General features: G+C 49.9%; 1 protein-coding gene across 3 annotated transcripts in view; it reads right to left on the bottom strand.

The window, feature by feature from the left end:
* Rab44 (RAB44, member RAS oncogene family) overlaps positions 1–19891 on the bottom strand; it is a 33823-nt gene extending 13932 nt beyond the window's left edge. Inside the window, exons 1-6 of one of the 3 annotated variants that reach the window (XM_075979723.1) lie at positions 19768–19891; positions 13389–13607; positions 3910–4018; positions 2085–2259; positions 710–856; positions 236–326 (exon numbers count right to left, since the gene is read on the bottom strand). In XM_075979723.1, coding sequence (XP_075835838.1) covers positions 236–326; positions 710–856; positions 2085–2259; positions 3910–4018; positions 13389–13595 — 729 coding nt within the window. In that variant the 5' untranslated portion in view covers positions 13596–13607; positions 19768–19891. The remainder of the gene's footprint in view (positions 1–235; positions 327–709; positions 857–2084; positions 2260–3909; positions 4019–13388; positions 13608–19767) is intronic. The other 2 variants (XM_075979725.1, XM_075979724.1) reach the window with 2 other exon arrangements.
* Positions 19892–26786: the final 6895 nt, after the last annotated feature.

Genomic DNA, 26786 nt, shown 5'->3' with positions numbered 1-26786 from the left:
GGCTCAAGGGCCGAAAGGTGTCCACAAAGAGGAGTTTGGGATGTCTAAACTCTCACAAGGACACTGAAGTCCTGGGGAACGTTGATATCTCGCAGAGACAGAACACAGGCCCACCCCATCTCTCTGGGGAGCAGATCTGCAGGGTGGGGGGTAGGGGGGTGCTCCCAGTGGCCTCTGCTGCCCTGCTAATTCTCAGCCACTACTTAGCCTGGAGATGCAGGGCCAAGGCACTCACCTGGGCCTGCAGCTGCTGCTTCTCCCTGCGGATCTGCTCCTCCGTCTCCTCATAGAGCTGTCTCACCTTGTGGAGATGATCAGAGTCTTGCCTGCAGTGACAAGAGGTGGCACCAGACAGCCCCTCAGGAACTCTGCCTGGGGCCCTTCTACCTCGCTTGCCCTCAGTGGTCTCGGCCCCTATCAGGTCACCCTGGGTCTATGACACTGGTTGTACCTCTGTCGATATCCCCACCCCCCACCCTATCTGTGGTCCTCATTGTCCCAACTCTATACCCCCACCACCGTCAGTCACCATCCCTGCCCCGTGACTCAGGCCAGGTCTGTGACCCAGACAGTTACAGGGTCACGAACCAGGCCCCTAAAGTTTCTTCCTCTTCAAACTGCCTCTGCCTACCCAGACACTCCAGAAAGGAGCAGAAACTCATCTAGGATTCCACAGTGTGCCAGGAACACCTGCTACATCCTCACTCACTTTCTCAGTGTCCACTCCAGGGCCTCCCGGTCAGCCCGAGCCTCCTGCAGACGGCTGCTCATCTTGGCCAGGAAGCCCTCCAAATTGCCTGCCAGTTGGGGCTCCTCCTGCTGCAGCTCCCCCCACAGCCTCCAGATCTCAGCCTGCCTGGAGTACAGGAACCTCCAGAGATTAGATCCAAGAGGGCCAGGAAGTAGAGGGCTTCTATAGCCCAGCTTAACTTCCAACTTGCTATGCAGCAAAGGATGACCATGAACTCCTGATTTTCCTGCTGCCACCTTCCAAAGGCTGGGATTACTGTGTCCTGTTTTGTGTGGTGCTGGGGAGGGAACCCATGTATGGGTTCACATATGTTAGGCAAGCATATTCTACTGTATCCTCCCCCCTGGTCCTCCCAGGGACTTGAGGACCTGGAACAAAATACTACAAAGCTTAACTCAAGTAAGTGCCACCTCCTCCTGGGACATTTCCGTATGTGAGCTGGCCCTTCCTGAACACCCCCCCCCACCACCACTTGTTTCCCTGTGAGTCAGTGGTTAGTGGGGGTAGGGCGGGGTAGACTCAGGACAGCTCAAGGCTTCCATCTCCTCTCTTCTCCCACTCTGGAGCTGTGTGGTTTCTGCCTTTACCCTCCCTGTGCTCACTGGGAAAATACAAAGGCCGATACTTGCCAAGCAAGATTGTTTGGGGAATGAGAGACATGCCAAGTGTGAGTGCCAGCCTGGGGCCCTGCCCACGGTTGGCACTCAGTACATACTACTTTCGCATGGACTTAATTAAGTCATGAAGACAGAGGCCCAGAGGGTGAGGGAGCAGGGCCAAGCTGCCAAGTGGGTAAATGGCTCCCTGCCTCACCTGCTCCGCCAGCCTACACCCAGGTCCCTCCCAGCCTGTCCCACTGCAGCAACCCCACCCTCTGAACCAGATGGGAGCAATCTTATCCTTCAGAAGCCTGTGGGTGGAGGAGCAAGTGGGGAGAGCCACTAAGGGGGAGTCCCTGGCTGGCTCCAGCAGGCCTCGAGGCTATGGCAACTCTGGAAGGGCCACTTTTCTCAGCACATAAGGCAACCCACATACACTCAGAGCCTGAGCCCAAGATGCCCGCCCAGCAGGAACTGACCTCCTGTCTCCAAACCCACCCAGCCCAGCCCACCACCATGTCTGAAGTCATCCCACTGAGGGACCCTTTGGGAGTCTCCAGGTCCCTCTCAGAGGTGATGATTCAGCTGGCTGATCTTTCTAGGGATTGTGGAGAGAGGGGACCCTCTGCAGCAAGGAACAGAGGTCAGAGGTCACACACTATCAAGTGGCCAAGCTGGGGTCTGCACCCAGCCCTACCCTGAGCCCTCACCCCTACCAACAGTCAGGGCCTTACTCAGAAAGGGAGTGGCCGGTCCCCATTTGCCCTACAAGGGCCAGGAAGGCCTCCTTCTCCTTGGCATCGGCCTCCTCGAGGGCAGGCAAGCTGAAGGCCCCAGATGCTCGTTGAGAGGGCACCGGTCGTTTTCTGCGAAGCCTGTGGGTCCTGGGGCTGAAGCCAAAGACATTTTCTAGAGGGGCAGAGGGGAACAAAGGGGTGATGAGGCTCTGACTTCCCTTGAACCCCACCCCACATTTACACTGGGACACATTCATGCACGCCTTATGTCAGCTTTGGGAGTCTCGTGAAGTGGGAGTGCCCTCTTCACATGTCATCGGAGGTCCAGAGATGCCTAGACACTCTCTGGGAGTCACACAGCAGCTCCAGGGTAGCTAACAGGGTTTTCACCCACTCAGGAAGGATTTCATTGAGCTTTCGCTGCAAATTGGTGACAGCATTCACACCCAAATCTCAGGCCTTGGGGAGCTGACATTGTAGCTCAACGGTTGAAGAGGCTAAGTCTCCTCCCATGTGTGTGTGTGTGCGTGTGTGTGTGCACACGCAAGCACACACATGTATCACAGCATGCATGTGGAGGTCAGAGGACAATTTTCAGGAGTTGGTTCTCTCCTACCGAGTGGGTTCTGAGATTGAACTCAAATCATCAGACTTGGCAGCAATTGCCCCTACCCACTAAGCCATCTTCCAGGCCCTTTCTCTTCTTCTTTTTCATAAAACAAATTTAAGTAACTTCAAAAAATAAACTAGAACCCAGGAGACAGAGGCAGGAGAATTTCTGTGAGTTCAAGGCTAACCTCGTCTACATAGGGAGTTCTAAACCAGCCAAGGCTATACAATGAGGCCTCATTTCAAAAAACAAAATGAAACCAATAGCAATGATTTCCACAGGGATGGGGGTGGGGCTTTGTGAGAAGGGGAGCCTGGGAGTGTCCTGAGGTGATGGCAGGGACATTGAGATGTGACCTGTAAGCAGGACCCAGAGCGGGTTTCCAGAGGAGGACCCTTTGGGCAGAGAGAACCCCACATACAGGCCCGAGTGAGAAACAAGGCTGGTATGGCAGAGAGGCAGATGGTCGTGAGTGAGCTCCAGAGGCTGGCAGGATCTGTGTGGTGTGCTTGCTCTGTGATCCCAGAAAGTAGGGGGGGGGGGATCCACAGACTGGCTTCTTCAAGATGGCACTTGGGGACTCTGAACAGCACCATCTACCCCAGCTCTGGGCCCGTCCCTCCACTCTACCCCCCCTCCTTGGCTTCTCAATCACCAAAACATGTGCCGTCTCACACTGTGAAAATTGATACCTGGCCTCTCTGCTGTCTCCTACACCCTAAACTTTCAAGTCCTGTGGCCTAGGAAAACACAAAGTGGCCACGTGACTGCTCAAGGCTGAGAAGTCTTATTGAGGCTCTGAGAGGAAGCCATCTCTCTTGCTCTAGGCCAGAAATGCCTGCCCCATGGAAAGGCTCATTAGGGGAGTTGGGTCCCTTCTGAGGGGCAAGTGATGGGAGGTCTGTCTCCTAGATACCACCTCTACCTCAATGCTGGTGCCTCCACCTCCTCTCTGTGGATAGCCCCTGGGATCTGGAGCCTGGAGTTGCCTGGGCAGAGCTCGGAAAGTGACTTCCTGGGGTGGGGGTAGGGTAGTTGCAGCCCACAGTCTCACATCAAAGCCAGGAAGTTTTTATCCTCTACATGAGAATACCAGGGAGGGTCCTAGGGGAGCAGCCTATAGCTCTCAGATGTAGCGAGGGCCCCCTGGCCTGTCACACAGCCCAACGCTGTGCTAGAAGCCGCCAGGGTCCTCCCAGGACAGACACATACTGAGTCCAGAACTGAATTCTTCCAGCGACAGGCGGCCCTTGTGCTCCGTGTCTACCCAGTCAAAGATCATCTGTGGCTCCTCGTTACCCAGGAAGCTGAACTTGGCCTCCTGAAAGGAAGGAATGAGTCAGTTGGCTACTGTTCTGACAGGAGAGGCTGTGCACAGGACGGGAGGTGTCTGTCTCCAACCACCCTGCTTTCCTTCTTCCCAGGGGGAGGGTCACTCAGGGCCTGCCCGGCAGTTTCCCATACCATACTAGGCATCCTTCAGTAGGGCCCTGAGCAGGCTCCAAGTCACCTCCCTATTGCCACCCAAAATCTCCACGTAAGTGTTCGCCCCAGCCCTTGGTAGGGTGGCTTTGAATGCCATCTGCCACCTTGTTTGTTTGTTTGGGGAGTGGAAATGGTGTCTCTCTATTATGTAACCATAGCTGTCCTGGAACTTGCTATGTAGACCAGGCTGGCCTCGAACCCACAGAGATCCACCTGCTTCTGCTTCCAGGGCATTGGGATCCCAGATGTGTAGCATCAGGCCACCTAGCCACCGGACACTTGTTATAAACCACCACAGCATGCTCTTCCAGCATGACCCAGGGACAAGGGCCATGCAAGCTTTTACAGCTGTGGCTCTCGGGGTGCATGGCTGAAGGAGGGGGTGTTGTAAGCACTGTCTTCACTAAGATTACGGATTCAGAATCTGAGATGCTTCTGGCAGAGCTTGCCCCGCTCCACCATGTGATGTCACTGTAGCCACAGCTCTAAACACAGTATCTGCATATTGTGTGTGCTGAACAAAACACCGTGGCTCAGAGTTGAGGCCACAGTACATCTTGAACTGCAGTGATTGACCTCGTACGCAAAGTTTTCTGCTGTTAGAAAAACCATGATGAGCAGGGTGTAGTGGCGCACACCTTCGATCCCAGCACTCTGGAGGCGGAGGCTGGTGATCTCTGTGTGTCTGAGTCCAGCTGGATCTATGTAATGAGTTCTAGGACAGTTTACACTAATGGAGAGACACTGTCTGAACACCACCACAACCCAGAAAGAAAGAAGAAAGGAAAGAAAGAAAGAAAGAAAGAAAGAAAGAAAGAAAGAAAGGAAGGAAGAAAGGAAGAAAGAAAGGAGGGAGGGAGAAATGGGGAAGGGAGGGTGGGAAAGAAGAAAGAAAAAAGTTGTAATGATGTTACAACTATGGAAGACAAAGACATTTAGTATTTTCTTAGCAGCTTTCTTCATCCCGGAAGTATCAATCAATATGTCCGAACTGTATTCTGTTAGAATGTTTCATTTTAAAAATTGCTGTCCTGTGTCAGGCAGTGGTGGTCCTAATTCTAGCACTCGGGAGGCGGAGGCAGAGGCAGGAGGATCTCTGAGTTCCAGGCTAGCCTGGTCTACAGAGTGAGTTCCTGGAAAGCCAAGGCTTCACAGAAAAACCCATCTCAAAAAACCAAAAAAAGAAAAGAAAAGTTTTAAAACTTTCTGTTATGGGCAGGAGAGATGGCTTCTATAGCGAAGAGCCTGAACTGCTCTCACGCGGCTCGCAATAGCTGTAACCCTAACTCCCGGGATCCAGCTCTCTCTTCAAACCTCTGCAGGCGCCAGCACTCGGACACACGTGTGCACATCTTTATGGAGGACAGACAACCTTAGCCATTGGTCCCTAAGAACTAGCCATCCTTTTTTGAGAATCCCAGACTGTTCTGGGGCTCTCCACATGGCTAGGCTGACTGCCATGGGGACCTGCGTCTCTCTGCCTCCCTGGGACTGGGACTACTAGTGTGTCTCTAGAAATGTTTAATGCATATATCTATTTTATAGGCCTATATTCCCAGATAGTGTAAAGTGTTTCTCCGGTTAAAGGAGCCAAGGGAAAAATTTTAGAAGCCGTGCGCTAGACCACAGAGTGTAGGTAATTTACCTCACAGAACTGATTAAGGTCCAGTCACGTGTGAACGTGCAGATTCCGTCCAGGAACATCATAGATAAATTTCTGTCAGATGAGACAGATAACACCAAGATTTATGGCCTGTTGGACTTTCACTGGTTGTTAAAAAAAAATCTGGCTCTAATCTGTCTTTGTTAAATTGCCCAACTTTTTAAAGTGCTCTTTGAACCATGTATAACGCTAATTAACGCCTTAAATAAAATCTCTGAGGGCTTGGGATGTGGCTTGGTGATAGAGCGCTCAAACAAGGGGGAAAAAACATCCCACTTTGACATGAGTAGGTTTTGTATTTGCCTATAGGTCATGATTTTACTTTCTGAACACTTACCCTCTCATTGTACTTAGGGCAGGGTCCTGTGAATTCAGTTACAGTCAAGTAGGAAACACTACTACGCAGGCACACGCACCACTACTATGCGCAGGTGCAGGCCTACCTCAGGGTACTCTGAGCCCCAGGGTTTCTTAACTGTTGGAGGAGGGGCTAAATGTAACAGGGTTTTAGAAACTTTGTTGCTATTGCACCTGCCCCCACGTGCCTGTGCCCCTCCTCCCCAGATGCTATGCCTTGTAGCCAAGGCTGGCTCCAAACTCACTCTGCAGCCAAGAATGACCCTGAACTTCTGAGCCTCCCGCCTCCGTCTCCTGAGTGCTGGGATTCCAGGTGTCAACTTAACACAAGACTAGAGTCATCAGAGAGGAGGGAGCCTCAGTTGAGAAAATGCCTTCTTCAGATCAGGCTGTAGGCAAGCCTGTAGGCATTTTCTTAATCAGTGATTTCTGGGGAAGGACCCAGCCTGTTATGGGTGGTGTCGTCCTGGGCTAGTGGCCCGGGTTCTATAAGAAAGCAGACTGATGGGGGGATAGAAAGATGACTCAGAGGTTAAGAGCCCTAACTGGTCTTACTAGAGTTCAATTCCCAGCATCCCACATGGTGGCTCAAAACCATCTACAATAAGATCTGGTGCCCTCTTCTGACCTGCAGGGGTGGGTGCAGGCAGAACACTGACCATAATTAATTAATTAATTAATCTTAAATTAAAAAAAGGAAGATGGAAAAAGAAAGCCAGCTGAGCAAGCCGCAGGGAGCAAACCAGTGAGCAGCTCCCCTCCATGGCCTCTGCATCCGTCTGCATCCGCTCCTGCCTCCAGGCTCCTGCCCTGTTTGAGTTCCTGTCCTGATTTCAGTGAACCGGTTCCCCAGGTTGCATTTGGTCATGGTGTTTTATCACAGTGATAGGAACCCTAACTCAGACAACACCAGGCATGCGCCACCACCCCACCTCCTCTTCCACTTGTGTGTGTGTTCTGGGTTCAAACTCAGGTCACCAGGTTTGTAGAGCAAGCTCCCTTTCTTTAGACTCTGAGCTTTTGTTGGGAGCAGTGAGACCCCAGATCCTGAATTTCTTGTAATCCCCTGATCTGAGTGCCTACAGCTGCTCTGAGCACGAGACCTTCAGGAGTTCTTGATGGCAGGAGAGTGGTTTCTGGTGGGTTTGGCTGGGGCGTGGCTATCTCTATATAATCTGCCCCTGAACACAATAAAGGGGTCATTCTTGGGGAATTCAAGGATGATCTGTGTTGCTGTCTCTCTGTCTGTGTGTGTCTGTGTATTTTACCTCCAGCTCCCTTGCCCGAAGCTTGGTAACTGGGTGCCAGCACACGGAGCGCAGACACGGGGGAGGGGGGTGAGCGGCAAGCTTTCTCGCTGGTGCAAGTGGCCTCACAAGCCAGGGGCAGCAGGAGGTTGTGAGCCACCACGTGGGCACTGTGATTCAGGCCTGGGTGCTCTCATGAGCGCTGTAGGCTCCTAACTGCTGAGCAATCACTCTGATCTTTAAAAACACAAAAAGCAGGACGCCTCCATTAGGAAGGAGCTGAATTCTCTCACAATCTTCTGTAATTATTTCAAAATATATTGTTTTCCTGGGCTCTTCCTCTTCCTTCCCTCTCCCCCTTGTTTTTACTTTTAGCTGAGCATACTGGTCCATGCCTGTAATCCCAGCATTTGGGAGTCTGAGGCAGGAGGATTGCTATGAATTTAAGTCCACTCTCAGCTACACAGCAAGACACTACCTCAAAAAAAAAAAAATCAAAAGAAGGGCTGGTGAGATTGCTCAGCTGGTTACAGTGCTTGCCCTGCGAGCCCCATGCCCTGACTTCCATACCCAACAGTGGAAAGAGAGGACCAAGTCCTGAAAGCTCACCTCTGACCTCCACCCGTGCACCTTGACTCACACATACACATCCTAAATGCACAATTACGATGATATTAATAATAATCGGTAAGAGGCTAGGCTGGGGGTGCTGTGTGCAGTGGGGGGGGGGGTAAAGCACTTGCACAAAGTGCTGGGTTCAACCTCCAGCCCCCCATAAACCTGTGTGCTGATGCCTGTAATTCCAGTACCCCAGAGGCAGAGGCAGGAGGATCAGAACTCCAGTCCAGCCTCAGATACATAGTCAGAGGCTAGCCTGGGCTACATGAGACTGCATCTAAAAACAAAAGAAAGTGCCGTGGGAACAGCCATCAAATCAGGAGGGAGAGTCTGTCTTCCCTGGGCTATGAGATCACAAGAACCAGGCCATCTCAGGGTATCTCTCCTGCTCTGTGGGAAGGTTCTAGAAAGCTCTGGAAGCTTAAGCCATCCACACAGTCTCTTCTTGTCTCCAGGGGAACTACCTTGTAAGCCTCCAGCTATAAACGTGCCCTGTAGGAGGTGCCACTAAGAAACGAAACACACACAGCCTTCTGCTGCCCACTAGACCGCTTCCCTCGGGGGCCTGGAAGCCCGGCCATGAACTACGGGTCCCTGCTTGTGTCTTCAGCCATGAAAGATGAGTCCAGGCTTAGGGAAGAAGCCTGTCCCAGGCTCTGCTTCACTTGGGCACCAGCTTCCAAGCTGGCCTTGGGTGACCTTCACATTGGCTAGAGGACTCATGGCTTCCCCGACAGAGGGTAGAGCGAGCAGTGTGGTGCGAACGGGAAGACTGCAGGGCATGGAGCTGTCTGTACTGGGGTCTTGCTGACCTATATGGGTTTGGGGTGTTTGTTTTGTTGTTATTGTTGTTTTGAGACTAAACAAGGTCTCGTTTAGCCTAAACTTCCAGGCCCCCGAGGGAAGCGGTCTAGTGGGCAGCAGAAGGCTGTGTGTGTTTCGTTTCTTAGTGGCACCTCCTACAGGGCACGTTTATAGCTGGAGGCTTACAAGGTAGTTCCCCTGGAGACAAGAAGAGACTGTGTGGATGGCTTAAGCTTCCAGAGCTTTCTAGAACCTTCCCACAGAGCAGGAGAGATACCCTGAGATGGCCTGGTTCTTGTGATCTCATAGCCCAGGGAAGACAGACTGGCCTCGAATTCCCTGTGTGACAAGCACTCTTCCAACTGAGGTCCCCAAACTCTCCCTGATTTTTGGAGAGAGGGTTTCACTATTACCCAGACTGGTTATGTAGATCATGCTGGTTTTGAATTTGAGGTCCCCCTGCCTCTACCACCCAGCTGCCTAGATTATTGGAGTGTGCCACCAGGCCTGGCAATTCAGCACTCTGTCAATAGATCTGAGAGATGTTTCTACCTCTGACTTTTTACGTTCATTATTTCTTTTTTTCTTTTTTAATTTTTGTTTGTTTGTTTGTTTGGTTGGTTGTTTTTTTTTTCCAGACAGAGTTTCTTTGTGTAGCTCTGGCTGCCCTGGAACTTGCTCTGTAGACCAGGCTGTCCTGGAACTTGCTCTATAGACCAGACTGGGCTCAAACATTTCAAGTTCTTTCCAATCCTTGGCTTGGTTTCTCTGCTAGGACCTTGATCTAAGCGCCCTGGACTTCCCCGTTTATGGCTCAGACTCCACATTCCAGGGCCCTTCGGTCTTTGGGAAACCGAAGCAGAGCACGGGGACGGCAATTGACTCTCTCTGCCTTTCATAAGAGATCCAGAAACCAACGAGCACTTTTACTGACTCTCCGTACGTTCCAAAACATTCTAGGTTTTTTGCAAAAGTTCAAAGGAGTCTGCCTTCCTATTTTAGCAGGAGAGAACTGGATAAGTCAATCATGGAACCCAGTGCCTCCTTGGAGTGTCATTTTCTCTCTGTTCCTCACGCAATCAGCTGTGACAAGCTGGCTCTTGGGGATAGCCTTGGAGTCTGTGCTGTGGAACCCTCTCAGGAGGCCTGGGGCCTGGGGAATGAGGAAGGTCATTTCCAGACAGGGGTCACCAGCTGGAGAGTGCAGCTGGGTTTGTAGCCTGACATTGGAGGAAGGCTGGCCCAGCACTGGCACTCAAGGGCCCACATTTCAGGTTCTTTTCAGTCCTTGGAAAGGTGGATGACTAATTGTTATCAACGTGACTGGATTCAGAGTCGCCTGGGAGACACCTCTGGGCATTTCTGTGAGGGACTTTCCAGAGACGGTTAGCCAGGAGAGAGACCCACCTGAAGTGTGGGTGTTATGTCCCATGGGCTGGGGTCCTGGACTGAATAAAAAGAAGAAAGCCTCCGGGTGGATGGTGGGGGCGCACACCGTTAATCCCAGCACTCAGGAGGCAGAGGCAGGCGGATCTTACCTTTTTGTCTTACTCTCAAGTTTCAGATCATTTTTCTTGTGGCTACAAATAACTTCCGTGTTTCTCGATGTGTGAAGAATTGGTTGGGTTGATCCTAGTTATTGCTATAGGCAAAGCCAGGGTGCAAACACATGAGCCTCCTTAGATTTAAGCTGCAAAATCAACACTTAGACCAAAATTAGTTTCTGCCTAGAATTTCCACATGGAATCATAGGTTCTTAGTGCCTCTGTTGCTGATGTGGCTGGTGGATGAGCGACTGTTTAAATTCCTTTTCTCTTTGCCACAGCAGTAAGAGCCTGAAATGAAACCTGACAGAAGCAACTTTAGGGGAAAAGGGTTTATTGTGGCTCACAGTCCAAGTTCATCACGGTGGGGAAGCCATGGTGGCAGGAGAGTGAGCAGCTGGTTACTTTGTGTCCAGAGGTAAGATCAGCCTGTAACTATCCAGAGGTAAGATCAGCCTGTAACTATCCAGAGGTAAGATCTGTCTGCAACTATCCAGAGGTAAGATCAGCCTGTAACTATCCAGAGGTAAGGTCAGTCTGCAACTATCCAGAGGTAAGATCTGTCTGCAACTATCCAGAGGTAAGATCAGCCTGTAACTATCCAGAGGTAAGATCAGCCTGCAACTATCCAGAGGTAAGATCTGTCTGCAACTATCCAGAGGTGGAGGCTGGCCACACACTGTCCAGGAGAGCGGAGGGGACTGGGCATCTCACTTTTTGTTTGTTGTTTGTTTGTTTGTTTTGAGAAAGGGGCTCGTAATGAAGACAGTTCCTGGCTAGCCTGGAACTCAGTATGTAGATGGGCTTCTTGATGAAAAGCCTAGACTCAGGCCAGGCGACAGCTCCGCATGGTGTGAAGTGATGTATTCTCAATCTAAACATTCCTCCCAGAGGAAGTCATGAGACCTCCTGGTTTGAGTCACGTGTCTAGGAAAGCAGCTTTATTGAAGAGGTAAACAACTCCCTGCAGCGGGGGGAGGGGGAGGACGGCCACAGACAGACGGACTCCAGCCAGCAGCAGAGCCGAGATTCCTGGGCTATCCCACTGCCCGTAAACTGGGCAGAGCTCACAGCTTTTGTGAGTCACCAGTGGTGGGCTCTTTGATGACGTAACTGCTTCCTGGTCACCCCTGCTCCTGTTAGGAACCCCAACAAAAACTCATCGGTTCAACCAAGTTGAACCTTGGTCTGCAGTAGAGTCCCTGCTTGTAGCGCTGTGTGTGTGTGTTACACCTCCCCAGAACGTCTGTCACATACTACCAAGCCAACCTGATGACCTGAGTTTGATCTCAGAAATTCTTGTAAAAACGAGCTAGATTTGGGTAACTTGTCTGTAATCCCAACTCTTCTACTGCTAGATGGAGACCGAGACAGAATTGGCCAGAAGCTCGCACAGTGGGAAAAGCAAGAGAGACCCTGTCCCCCCCCCCCCGCCACACACAAACACACATGCATGAACACACACACACACCCTTGCACAAACACACATACCCATGCACACAAACACTCCCATTCACAAACACACACACGACCACACCCATGCACTAACACACACACTCATGCATGAACACACACAATCTTATTTTTAAAAGTCCCAGACTTACTGAACTCACTCAGTAACTTAAGAGTTTTGTCTAGGAACTATGAAGTCAGTTTCTGGCAAGGATTTACGAGCTGTTGGACATGGGCCATTTTTTCTAATTGAACTCAGCAATCTCCCCCTAACACCTTCCTGTCAAGCTGCCTATGAGGATCCGAGCTCAAGGCTCTGGGCACTAGTCATGACATTTTACTGTAATCCCTAGTTAATTAATAATAAATGAGATAAGATCTTCTTTGGCTGGTGAGACAGCTCCCCAGGTAAAGGCGCTTGCCTCTAAGCCTGACAATCTGAGCTTAACCCTCGTGGAAGGAGAGAGCCGGTGCACACAGGCTGCCCTCCGACCTCCACACGTGTGCTGTGCTGCGCGTACATCCCATCGCCTGCACATGCACACAAATAGCCCGATGTGTGGCCAACAAGGACTACACACTTCTGAGCCTCCTGCCTTCACCTCCTGAGTGTGGGGCTCACAGGTGTGTGCTACCACGCCCGGTTTTTCTGGGACTAAAGACTGAACCTGGAGCCTTGTGCATGCCAGGCAAGCACTCTCTTAACTGAGCCCCATGCCCGGTCTCCATAGTAACAGTCTTACTAGGGAAAGGACAAAATGGAGTGTGGAGTGACACGCAGAAATAACAGCAGACCCCTCAAGAGAGCAACCCACACAGGCGCTTTTGCCGTGAATGAGGAGTAAGCCTCAGCCACCTTGGTCTGGACCCCAGGCTTTCAGACTCTGAGTGCAACCCAGTCCTGTGGCCACTCTCGAGGTTCACACTCATCAACCTGCTTTGGTTCCTAGTGCTCTGACTGCTCCCCAGTCTGAACATCCTGCTCTAAACACCTCCATCAGGTAGCGAGGAGCCTGCCTGTCATCCCAGCACTGGGGAGCACAGGAGAGCTGAGAGTTAGAAGCTATCCTGAGCTACATAGGGAGACCTGTCTCAAAAATCTCTCTCACAGCAGGGCAGTGGTGGCGCACGCCTTTATTCCCAGCACTCAAGAGATCAAGATCTGTGAGTTTGAGGCCAGCCTGGTCTACAGAGTGAGTTCCAGGACAACCAGGACTGCACAGAGAGACCCTGTCTCAACAATAACAATGTCTTAGCTAAAAAGACTCCCCCAGCACCATTTGTGAGTTACTTTGGTGGCATAAAGTCCTCTCCTTCATTAAAATGCAGATGTTTCTGGGAAAGGATGATCTGTTAATTCTCAGCAGTCACCTACATGTCAGTATAAACAAATTCTCATGTTTTCTGAGAGTTGATTTAGATGCAGAAGGGAACAGGCAGGCAAACTAAGCCCTGATTAAAATAGGAAAACCTGAGAATCTGCACAAAGGGATTCCAAGTGTGAAGGAACCTCATGCTCACCGCCAGGTCCTCTCTGGTGACGAAGCCCCTCTCTCTGGCACCACAGTCCTGGAAGAAGGACTGCAGCTCTTCTTCGGAGTGAGAGGGCCAGGACATGGGCTCTGGAGTCGCAGGGGCATCCTGACCGTCTGCTGGCTCTCGTATCTGCCTCCGGCGACTGGACGCCAGCTTCCGGCCTTTTCTGAACCCTCCCTTTCCATTCTCCATGGTGCCTCTGACCTGGGGACAGAGGGGAAGTAAGAGGGTGATGGGCCACAATGCAGAAAGCCCCAGCCTTGCACCCGTCTGCTGAGCACAGCCCCCAAGGCCTGGTCCACACACCATGATCAACACGTCTTCCTGCTTAGGCCTACGCCCTGTGGAAGATCCTCTCAGCCTGGAACACTCCTGAGCTGTCCTCAGACCTCTCAAAGACTCTACAGATAGCGATGTGAAGGAACTCGTGACAGGGAAGGTCCTGCCTCCTAACCTGGGAGAGACCTGGAGTCCTTGGGACTGTTGTCTGGAGGCAGGAGGAACTGCTGGACGTCTCTTGCTGTGTTCCCTCCAGCTCGGGTCCTCCCCTCCAGCAGCACCAGAGTGACTGATCGTGGCCTCCATTGTCATCTCCTCTCAACCTCATCCCCCCCATCTTTCCCTCTTCTCAACACACTGTGTGTGTGTGTGTATATATGTACATATGTGTGTTTGTATGTATGTGCGTGTAGGTATACATATATGTGTGTATGTATGTGTGTATATGTATGCATGTGTATGCATGTATATGTGTATGTGTGTATATGTGTGTACATGTGTATTGTGTGTATGTATATTGTGTATGTGTGTATGTATGTATGTGTGTACATGTGTATTGTGTGTATGTATATGTGTGTATGTGTGTATGTATGTATGTGTATGTATGTATGTGTATTATGTGTATGTATATGTGTGTATCTGTGTATGTGTGTATGTATGTGTATGTATGTATGTATATGTGTATGTGTGTGTGTTCATGTGTGTTCAGAAGCTAAAGGAGGACACAAGATGCCTTGTTCTCACCAACTGCCCTGTTCCACTGAGTGTTTCTCACTGAACCTAGAACTTGCTGTTTTTCAGCGAGGCCAGCCGGCAAGCCAGCCCTAGTGATCTTCTGTTACTGCCTGTCTAACCTATGTGCTATGTGCCCCTCATTTCTTTCTTGACATAAACGGAAGTTTCCCTGCCTCCCCAGTTCTCAAGGCCTACATGGCTCAGTCCCTTTCTCTTCCCTTCCTTGTGCCCTCACTCTTTATGGGAACCACTGCAGAACCACTGATGGTTCCCTGAACACCAAATTCCCTCCCATCCCGGTTCCCTGCATCCCAAAGCATCACCCCATCTAGCTAACTAACATCTTCCATTCCCACCCCATAGGCCCTCTCTGTGGGCACCCCCATGCTTTGAGCATAGGCTCCTTGCACTGTGGGGGACCCTGCCGTCCAGTGTATCGGGACATGAGCAGAGTTTCCGGGAGGTTGCTGGTATTTGAGGAAGTGTACAGCATTTGCAGAGGGATGGGAGAGGGAAGCAGATTCCACCTGAGCCCGAGATGGAAAGATATCTCTGCTCTGCGGGGACCAAAAGTCACATACTAAGAGAAGATCAGAAGGTCGCTGTAGGAATGGTGGCCCACCCAGGGCACAGATGACAGCGGTGGGTCCTCTCCTGAGGCAAGTGCCCACACAGCAGCAGCACAGGGGTCAGAGAAATCAAGCCCTCACCTGTCTAGGCCCCAAATTTAACAAAAGTGCTCTCTCGCTCTCTCTCTCTCTCTCTCTCTCTCTCTCTCTCTCTCTCTCTCGCTCTCTCTCTCTCTCTCCCCCAAGCTTATCCTGCAGGCAGAAGCAGACCCTGTACCCCGGACGGAATACACCAATACCGACAAAAGAAAGAAAGTAAGCTCTGACCCATATAAGAGACTCAAAAGAAGTGAACTTAAAGATAATGCCCGATCCTTAACTGGATTCCTTGGCCAAAAGGAGAGGGGAAAGAAGTGTTTGGAGCCTGGTGCAGAGGTGCACAGCTGTAGTCTCAGCACTCCAGAGGCCAGAGCCAAGGAGATGGTGCAGTGCGTGAGAGAACTCGCTGCGCAAGCATGAGGACCCAAGTTCAAATCCCCGACGCTGCATGAAAGGGCTGTGCACACCTTCAACCCAAGGATGGGGAGGAAACAGGTGGACACTGGAGCTCGCTGGCCAGCCAACATAGCCCAAATGGTGAGTTCTAGTTCGGACCAGGTTCCTTTTCTTAAGGGATCAAGGCAGAGAGAAATAGAGGACTACACAAGACATCATTCTTTGGCCCATGCATGTGTGTGCATGAATGCACATACCTACTCACATGTGTGTATGCAACACCACACACACGCACACACATATACACAATGAAGCAGGAGGAGCGCTGTGAGTTCGAAGCCAGCCTAGACTACATAGACAGACCCTGCTCCAAAAGACAAATGAAAAAGCGGGTGAGGTGGCCCGGCAGAGACAAAGGCACCTGCCACTGAGCATGATGACCTGAGTTTGAGCCCCAGGAACCCGCTGGTGAAAGAAGAGAACTGATCCTGTAGGTTGCTCATTTACCTACACACATACACACATGCGCACGTGTACAGGCACACACACACACAAAATGTGACTTTCTTAAAGTTTTTTTTTTTGGAGGGAACAACTAGGGAAATGCAAACATAGGTTGTGTCTGGAAACCATTGCTCCCATGAGGTGACCCGTCATGCTGAGTCATGATTGAACCCTCTTTTAAAAGTCATCTATCGAGTCAGATATGGTGGCACATACTTTTAATCCCAGCACTCAAGAGGCAGAGGCAGGAGGATCTCTGTGAGTTCAGTGCCAGCCTGGTCCACACAGTGAGTTCCAGGCCAGATCAGCCAGGACTACATGGTAATTCCCTGTCTCAGAGCATCAACGGCAAAGATACCTGATAGAGAGGGCTGAGTTATGATCCTGCCGTCTGCCTTCCAATGGTTACAATAAAGACAGACAACAGAAAGAGTGGGTGCCATGGGACAGGTGAGGGGCAAAGTGTCCCCATCTCACAGTGTGTTGGTCACAGTATTATTGCCTTGATTCTGTAGACCCCAAAGCCTTTAGGGAAAGGCTTGAAGGGAAACAAGCAAGAACGGTTCTGGGGGATGTCCTTGCACTCAGCTGCCTGAATGTCACCAGTATTTGCCACGTATGTCACCCTACGCTGCTCCCTTGCACAGTGATGGGCATGTGCCCCTCCTTGGGCCACATCTGTGCACTCCCAGAAAGCCACTGTCTACCTCCCTGCAACATCCCCTAGAGGAAAGCCCCTCCCTCCGTGACCACGTGGCCCTCCACGGCTGTTAGGGTCAAGGAAAGAGCCCAGGTACCAGCAGAGGGTGGGGCCACCCTCGTGGCCTAGAGAGGAGGGAAGGGAGGCTCCATGAGGAGAGTGATGTCAGAACACTCTGCAGTTCAGTGGACCTCCTTCCCTGCTGATCTCTAAGCAAGCAGCCTCAGGCAAGTAGCTTACCCACTCCCCGACTCCGTGCCTCAGTTTCCTCGCTAGAAGGAGAGAATTATCTGGATGTAGCAATGCCTGCCAACAATTCCTGGGCAATCTTAGACAGGAAGATCACTGTGCGTTCAAGACCAGCCTATTCTCCAGAGTGAGACCTTGTCTCTCACACACACACAGATACACACAGAGATACACACACACACACACATATACACGTGCATGCAGGCGCAAGATAAAAATATCAGACTAACATCTACCACCAGAATCACGCGAGGATTAACCATAATAACTGACATTGAAATCATTCCCCCCGCAGCAAGACCCCTTCTGGTTCCACTCACTGCACCCCCTTTCTCGTTCCACTTACTGCACCCCCTTTCTCGTTCCACTTGCTGCACCCCATTTCTGGTTCCACTCACTGTACCCCCTTTCTGGTTCCACTTGCTGCACCCCATTTCTTGTTCCACTTGTTGTACCCCCTTTCTGGCTGCACTCACTGTACCCCCTTTCTGGTTCCACTCACTGTACCCTCTTTCTGGTTCCACTCGCTGCACCCCCTTTCTGGTTCCACTCACTGCACCCCCTTTCTGGTTCCACTCATTGCACCCCCTTTCTGTTTCCACTCATTGCACCCCCTTTCTGGTTCCACTCACTGCACCCCCTTTCTGGTTCCACTCACTGTACCCCCTTTCTGGTTCCACTTTAGTTTCCATCCCTGAAACGTATTCCACTCATTTGTCCTATAGATTCAAATCTCCTTTTCCTGAACTTTAAACCAGTGCTTGGCATACAGCTGGCGCTTAGCAAATATTTGTTGACTCTGACCAAGCACCGTGCCTGGCCTTCAGGGATGCTCGGTAAAAGTAGCAATGACCATAGAGGTGATGTCATTGGTATGGGTGGGGTTCAAAATGGTCCCTATAGCAGTTGGGTGTCGTAGTTGGGTTCCAACCAAAAACTACGGAAACTGGCTGCCATCTCACCCAGGATGGGTGCCCCCAAGGCAATTTCTGGAGTCATGAGGCTGCAGTTGGGGAGGGGGCATGGATGCCCAGGGAAGCAGCCCTAGGAAGAGACAAAGATTTCCCTGCCGTCCAGATGTGAGCCAGCTGTGCTTCCAGGGCAGCAAGGGCTGGCCCTGAGCTCAGAAAGTCAGGGCAGTTTCGCAGTACTTCCTGCAAGCTGGTGAGCACACAGAACAGTTAGATAAGACTCCCCACAGAGCCCATGCTGGGGGAGAGCCCTCCAGAGAAGAGTAAGTGTTGCAAGCCAGGCTCTCACAGCCAAAGGAGGACTCCCCTCTGCAGTGTTCCTAGCATCCCCCTGCTCCCCAAACCCCACACTTCATAGGAAGGCGGCAACTGGGGTCACTTTTCTTAGCTCCACTAGGCAGGGATCTCAGTGGCGAGACCATCAGGAGGTCCAGGGAAGGGAGTTCGCCTGTCCCCTGCAGCCAGCGAGGCCTCCAGTGTCAGAGCACTGGTTACCATGGGTCAAGACATGTCTGTAAGTCACCACCCCATTCCCTTACAGCATAGCCTAAATCAGTCTGTGACACTTTCATGGGCAGGAATAGTCACTGAGAGAGACGGTGGGGACCTCCTTTGCTGAGTCCATGAAGGTATGTGTTCTCCCTCTCTCCCTCCCTCCTCCTCCCCCTTCTCCTCCTTGTTCCTCTCTCTCTCTCTCTCTCTCTCTCTCTCTCTCTCTCTCTCTCTCTCTCTCTCTCTCTCTTCAGTTATCATCCAAATCCCCTCTGCTCTTAGACAATACCCTTCACCCTTCCTTTGGTGACAGCAAACAACCAGTTTGCAGGCACCCAGAGCCAGAACAGGAACCTTTAGCATCAGCTGCAGAGTGTTCTCAGTCCATGCACTGTCTCCGCCCTAGTGTCTTGCACACACACCCTGCTCAGAGAGAGACCCTTCACCCCCCTGTAAAACACACGCAGCCCCTCAGCTCCCAGGGATCTCTCACGTTACTCTCCTGAAAAACCTCCTAGAACCTGAAGAAAACCCGGCAGCAGCCAATGAGGCCTGCTCTCAGCCACCTTCAGGACCGGGTTCCACAATGGAACAGCCATGGGTTTTAGCTAACAGAACCCTGAGGCCTCCCTTCCAACAAGAATGTAGGCGCGGGGGCCACAGTAGGAGCAGGGCCTCGTATTCCCCCAACCCTGTGACAGAGGGCTAAGAAACTGAGTCAGCTCAGCGTGAAACTTACCTTAGGAAAGGCCAGTAATGGTCATGGCCAATGACCCCGAGAGTCACCTAGTCCTAGTGACTTGTTCTGGCAGCCTTCTCCCCGCCTTCACTTACTACTAGAGAAACCACTTCACTTACTTCTAGTGTCCAAGAAGCTAGAAGACCTGGCCAGTGTTACAAGTTCACCATCTTGTAACACTCACTGGAGAGGACACCCACAGCCTGGGCCTCTCTGCCAGACAGTCTGAAGTACCAAAGCCACATTGGGCGGTATAACCACAGCACCCCAGCACCCCAGCACCCCAGCACCCCAGAGGTGGAGGCAGGAAGCGCAAGAGTTCAAGGTCATCTTTGACTATGTGGTGAGTTCAAGGCAAGCCTAGGCTACATTAAAAACCCCCATCTCAAAAAAAAAAATACGGTTTGGCAGTATATACTTTTAATCCCCCAATTTAGGAGGCAGAGGTAAATGGATCTCTTTGAGTTTAAGGCTACCAGGGAGACCCTGTCAGGAAGGAAGGAAGGAAGGAAGGAAGGAAGGAAGGAAGGAAGGAAGGAAGGAAGGAAGGAAGGAAGGGGCCTGTACTACCTCTCTCCCCTCGCCCCCAGCCCCTCCAAGCAGCAGCATTGCCTGTTGCAGCCGCTCCCACCTCTCAGAGGCTGCCGTCTGCAGTCCGGAGCTCCTGGTGACTGCGGCCCACAGAGCCCACGCACTCTGCAACTGTCAACAGTCTTGTCTCTTGCTCAACCGCCCCTTTCCGTTCCCTGGCTGCCCATCTCCTGCGATCATCTCGGGAACTTCCCGTAGAAAGGGGCCCTGGCTGTACTTTCTCTGTCTCATCTGATGCCCAGGGTCCTGGTATGTTCCACACTCAGCCCATAGTAACGAGGCCAGAACTTGGGCCTCAGTCCAGGAGGAAGGTCAAGAGAAACCACTGTGGCTACAGTGTGGTTTCTCTGATGCAGAAAATACCCCTCCTCACCTCCGGTTCTCACTCAAGGACAGCCTGTTTGACTAGAGAGGAGGCTTATGTCAGACTCCATTCTGAGGAGTCTGACATAAGCTAATATCAAAATATGTTGCAGAGCCACTATCATGAGAACAGTGTGGCAGAGGAGCATGAAGACAGGTGAATGCGCTATGGATGATGGGAATGAACCAGGTGGGGTGCTGCTCAGCTGCCACGCTAGTACTCAGAACCTGAGTGGGGCAGGAGGACCTGAGTTCAAGGCCAGCCTGGACTACATGCTTAGGCTTTGTCTCAGGTATAGAAAAGAAAAAAGGAGAAGGAAGGACAAAGTAGATAGCAATAGATTCAAGCATGAGTGAAGAAATTATGTTTTATTAGCCCTTGGGAGGCTGGGTGAGGACCCCAAAGCCAGAGCCTTCTAATTTCAAAATCATCCCAGGTGGATATAAGTTTTAGATGTTTTTAAAAAATCATTACACTTATCAGCTGATGATGATTGTGCACATATATAATCCCAGCACTCGGGAGGCAGAAGCAGGAGGATCTCTGTGAGTTTGAGGCCAGCCTGGTCTACAGATCGAGTTCCGAGATAGCCAGGGCTACACAGAGAAACACTGTCTTGAAAAAAACAACAAACAAATTACACTGTTAATTTATTTTCTGTATGCAAATACTTGTGTGTGGATGTATGGAGGGGTGGAAGGTGTGTGTGTGTGTGTGTGTGTGTGTGTGTGTGTGTGTGTGTGTGTTTGTAGGTGTGTGGGGATGTATGATATAGGTAGGTCTTTTGTCTATGTGTTAATTTCATTGGTAATAAAGAAACTGCCTTGGCCTTTTGATAGGACAGAACATAGGTGGATGGAGTAGACAGAACAGAATGCTGGGAAGAAGGGAAGTGAGGCAGATGCTATAGCTCTCCTCTCCAAACTGAACACAGGTTAAGATCCTTTCTGGTAAGCCACAACCTTGTGGTGCTACACAGATTATTAGAAATGGGTTAATCAAGATGTGAGAGTTAGCCAATAAGAGGATAGAACTAATGGGCCAAGCAGTGTTTAAAAGAATACAGTTTCCGTGTAATTATTTTGGGGGTAAAGCTAGCTAGTGGCTGGGAGCCAGGCAGCAGGAAGCGGCCCGTCGTTCCTCACAACAGGTGTAGGTGTGTGTGGGGGTGTAGGTGTGTGTGGGTGTAGGTGTGTGAGTGTATGTGGGTGTGTGTGTGTAAGTATAGATGTATGCGTGTGTGTAGGTGTGTCTCTGTGTGTAAGTATGTGTGTAGGTATAGGTGTGTGTGGGTGTAGGTGTGTGTGTGGGTGTAGGTGTGTGAGTGTATGTGGGTGGGTGTGTGTAAGTATAGATGTATGCATGTGTGTAGGTGTGTCTCTGTGTGTAGGTGTGTCTCTGTGTGTAAGTATGTGTGTAGGTATAGGTGTGTGTGGGTGTAGGTGTGTGTGTGGGTGTAGGTGTGTGAGTGTATGTGGGTGTGGGTGTGTAAGTATAGATGTATGCGTGTGTGTAGGTGTGTCTCTGTGTGTAGGTGTGTCTCTGTGTGCAAGTATGTGTGTAGGTATAGGGTGTGTGTGTGTGTGTGTAGGTGTGTGTGTGTGGGTGTGTGTGTAGGTGTGTGTGTGTGGGTGTGTGTGTGTGTAGGTGTGTGTGTGTGTGTGTGTGTAGGTGTGTCTCTGTGTGTAAGTATGTGTGTAGGTATAGGGTGTGTGTGTGTGTGTGTAGGTGTGTGTGTGTAGGTGTGTGTTATGCCACAGCTCACATGTGAAGGTCAGAGGACAACTTGCAGGAGTCAGTTCTCTCCTCCCACCGTGTGGTAGAAGGCCTCATGCGAACCAGGCAATAAAAATTAAAACCAACAAATACTAATAATAAATGTTTTCAAGTCCAGTGTTGCTGGACTTGGGAATCAAATCTTACAGAATGGGATTGATAAATCAAGAGAAGAGGCCCTGAGACCACCCTGCAGCTAGCGCGGCTTCCAGGCACAGTTTTGCTTCCTCATAACTGCTTGACTTCACGTCACAGTCTGGTAATCCCTGACGCAGACACGGTCGTTCTGGGGTACAGCAGAGAGAGCTCCCAGGGTCCCTGCCTCCAGCTGTCAGTTCCAAAATATGTCTAACAGAAGCTTGGGTGGGTGGCAAGCCCAGAGGGGAAGGGACCAGATAGCATCTGGCAGCCTTTTCCGGAATATTGAGAAACCTAGAGTTACATCAAAGATTTCAGAGTGGCACAGTTGGTCCCCATGAGTCCCTACGTGGAAGGGTCACCACTTCTCCTTTTAGGGGTAACAAGCAGGCTGTGTGACCTGCAGACCTCATGGTAGATATCAGGGCTCTGATACTCTGAGCTAGGAGCGAGACCTCATGCTGGGACTTCAGTTTGTTGCTGTGGGGTTTTTTTGTTTTTTATTTTTTCATCTGTAAAGTAGAGGATATAACCATAAAGGTTAGTTGAAATGGGAAAAAAAAAACCACCTAAGACAGCTAGGCAGGAGGCTCAGAGCACAAGGACAGCCTTGATTACAGTGGCTGATTGGAAACCAGCGACCCCGTCTCAAAATACAAGAGGAGCTGAAGAGATGGCTCAATAGTTAAGAGCACTTGTTCTTGCAAAGGACCTGGGTTTGGTTCTCAGCACCCACATGGCAGTGCACAACCATCTAAACTGCGGGTACAAGGGGATCTGACACCCTCTTCTGACCTCTGCAGGCAACATACATGGCACACAGATATACATGTAGACAAACACTCATACACATAAAATAAATAGAAAAACCAAATTATAGTCAATATTTTTATATTTATTTTGTTCTAGTTAGGGTCTATATTGCTGTGATGAAACACCAAAACCAAAAGCAAGTTGGGGAGGAAAAGAGTCTATCAGCTTAAACTTCTACAGAACTGTTCATCAGGGCAGGAACTCACATGGACAGAAACCTGGAGACAGGAGCTGATGCAGAGGCCATGGAGGGGTGCTGCTTACTGGCTTGCTTCCCATGGCTTGTTCAACCTGCTTTCTTATAGAACCAGCACCACCAGTCCAGGGATGGCACCACCCACAACGACTGTATGGTAGTTGAATAGGTATGGCCCCCATAAACTCATGTGTTTGAATGCTCAACCCACAGGGAATGGCACAATTAGGAGGTGTGGCCTTGTTAGAGTAGGTGTGGCCTTGTTGGGGGAAGTGTGTCATTGTGGGGGTGGGCTTTGAGGTCTCATATATGCTCAAGCATGGTACACAGTTGCATCTGCTGCATACAGATCAAGATGTAAAACTCTCAGTTCCTTCTCCAGCAACATGTCTGCCTACATGCCACCAGGCTTCTTGCCATGAAGAAACTATAAACCAGCCTCAATTAATTTTGCTTTGTGTTTTGATTTTTATGTTGTTTGGTTTTTGGATTTTGGAGACAGGGTTTCTGTGTGTAACAGTCCTGGCTGTTTTGGAACTCACTTTGTAGATGAGATTGGCCTTGAACTCTGCTTGCCTCAGCCTCCCAAGTGCTGGGATTACAGGCATGCGCCATGACCACCCGGCAAATGTTTTCCTTTATAAGAGTTGCTGTGGTCATGGTGTGTCTTCACAGCTACAGAAACCCTAAGAAAGAAGTTGGTACCAGGGACTGGGGTACTGCTGTGATAGGCCTGATCATGTTTTTGTTTGGAGGAATGTGGACTCAGGGACTTTGTGTTAGGAAAGCAGTGGAATGCTTTAAACACTGTGTAATGGGTCACACTAGTGGGAGCATGGAAGACAGTGGTGCTGAGGTGATTTCAACAGTGGGGGTCTGGCTCAAGAGGTTTCAGAGGAGAGGAATTTTAATATGTGGCCTAAAGACAGTTCTTGTGATAGTTTGGTGGAGAATGTGGCTGGTTTTGCCCTTTCCAAAAATCTACCTGAAGCTAAAGTAAAGAGCTTTGAATTAATTGCCTTAGCAGAGGAAATCTCAAAACAGCCTAGCATAGACACCGTCATGTGGTTACTGGTGTCCATTCTTAAGAAGATTTATAATGACAAGGACCAAGCTGAGCAAGGAAACATACAAAACACACAGATTGAGGAGAAAAGGGCACCAGGAGTGGAATGGAGCTAGAACCTGTGTTCAAGGAGAGAAACAGATTAGAGAAGAGCTGGTTGTTGAATAGAATAAGGGAGTGGTGACCTCAGGGCAAGACCTTACCAGCTAAATTTCCAATTTGTGAAAAGGAATTAAAGAAAATCTTAGAGCTGGATGTGGTGGGACACAAGGTTAATCCCAGCACTTGGAAATCAGAGGCAGGCAGATCTCTGAATATGAGGCCTGCCTGGTCTACAGATGGAGTTCCAGGACAGCTAAGCTTAGGTAGTGGAGGGAACCGTGGAAAACAGAAAGCTGGTGAAGATAGAATTGAACAAGAGGGCCATGTTCCAGCCTCAGCAAGCAGCACAATTTGGCAGCTTTGGCCATGTGGTTCTGGCTTTAGAGTCAAGGATACAAGAAAGGAGTTATGGAGTCTCCCTCCAAGACTAAGGAAAGATGCTGAGACCAGGTATGTGAAGGGTGTCCCTAAATGGAGGCCCAGAGAGGTCGTTGTATGACGCTGTGAAGGCAAAACCTGGGTTGCTCTGGAGACCCCCAGTGTTGGAGATGCCAGAGTCATGGGATCCCTGTCAAGGAGAGCTGCTAACCAAGAGAAAGAGGCGTGCTGCAGTCCACAAAGCTGAATGGAGTTGGAGATCTGAAGAGCATTTTGACATCAGACATGGAGGTGCCGAGTTCGGAGTTTTCCCAGCTGGTTTTTGATCTTGCTTTGGTCCTGTGCTTCCTCACTATCCTCCTCTTCCTCCATTTTGAAATGGTAATGTATACCCTGTTCATTATATGTTGGATGTATGTGATCTATTTTTTGATTTTGATTTTATAGAGGAACACAGTTAAGAAATTGCAGGAATCTCAGAAGAGACTTTGAACTTTTAGACATTGTTGAGACTGTGATAGACTATGGGGACTTTTGAAGTTGAACTAAATTCATTTTGTATTACGTTATGGCTACAAGCCTATGGGGACCAGGAAGTAGAATATGGTAGTTTGAATAGGTATGGCCCCATAAACTCAGGTGGTTGAGTGCTTGTCCCACAGGGAGTAGCATTATTAGGAAGTGTGGCCTTGTTGGAGTGGGTGTGGCCTTGTTGGGGGAAGTGAATCTCTATGGGGGTGGGCTTTGAAGTCTATTTATGCTCAAGATATGCCCAGTGTGACACACAGTTGCTTCTGTGGATCAAGATGTAGGACTTGCAGCTCCTCCAGCACCATTATCTTCCTGCCTGCCCCACACCTCTCACCATGAAGGCAATGGATTAAACCTCTGAACTGTAAGCCAGCCCCATGTGGTCATGGTCACAGTGTCTCTTCATGGCAATAGAAACCCTAAGACAGGCTGGACATTTCCCCACTGATCACCAATTAAGAAAATGATCTACAGCAGTGTTTCTCAGCCTGTGGGTTGCAGCCCTCTGGGGGGTCACCTAAGACCATTGGAAAACACGGGTCTTTACATCCTGATCCATAACAGTAGCAAAATTAGTTATGAAGTAGCAATGAAAATAACTTTATGGTTGGTGGTCACCACAACATGAGGAGCCATATTAAACGCAACATTAGGAAGGGTAAGAACCACTGTGCTAAGGGCTGGAGAGATAGCTCAGTGTTCTTCCTGGGGACCAGGTTCAATTCCCAGCACCCACATGGCAGCTCACAACTGTCTGTAACTCCAGTTCCAGGGAATCTGACACCTCACACAGACATATATTCAGGCAAAACACAAATGCACGTAAAATAAAAATTAATTTAAAAAAAACCCACTGTTCTAAAGACCTGCTTATACCCTGATATTATGGGGAAATTTTCTTAATTGAAGTTCCCCTCCTCTCAGAAGACTTTATCTTGTGTCAAATTGACATACAACTACTCAACATATGTGTGTGTGTGAGCATATATATACATATATATACTGTGGAGTCAGACAACTAGAGAAGAACCTGCATGAGTCGGATACCCCTTCCGTCATCTGGGTCCTCGGGGTCACACTCAAGTGACACCCTGCTGACCCACAAAATTATTTTAATTCTAAGGGCAGCTGACTTGATAACAGTCCTGTAACCCTCAGGAGGCTGAAGCAGGGCCACAAGTTCAAGCCCCATCTAGGCAACTTATCGAGTAACATAGGAAGTAAAAAAGAACTAAAGTTCATTATACATATGCATAAAATATTGAGGAATAAGATAAATTATTAAAAATTAATTTGAAATATTTCTGAGGTCAGTGAGATAGCTCAGTGGGTGAAGATACTTACCACTGATTCTGACTAGCTGAATTTGATTCAGAACCCCCTTGAGAACAGCCTGCTGTAGCACGTGTGTATGTGCACACGTAAATAAAATATAATTTACAAAAATCTTCAAAGAACCATTTCTGTAAAATTAAATTGAAGATAAGAACATTCCTTTTCCCAAATGGGGGAAAAAAAACCCTACTCACCTTGTCTCAAAATGAAAAGCGAAGGGGCGGGGCTACAGCTCAGGGGCGGAGCGAGTTCCTGCCTGTCAGGCTAAAGAATGCAGGTTCAATTCCCATGGGGGGGGGGAGGGAATATGATTGCATGAGTGTGCCCTTGAGTTGGAGCCAGACACCACACACACACACA

This window comes from Microtus pennsylvanicus, chromosome 7 (assembly GCF_037038515.1).
Source record: "Microtus pennsylvanicus isolate mMicPen1 chromosome 7, mMicPen1.hap1, whole genome shotgun sequence".
In the NCBI taxonomy this organism is placed as follows: domain Eukaryota; kingdom Metazoa; phylum Chordata; class Mammalia; order Rodentia; family Cricetidae; genus Microtus; species Microtus pennsylvanicus.
Note: the sequence above shows the minus strand (reverse complement) of the source record. Positions and strands in the feature narration are given on the sequence as shown.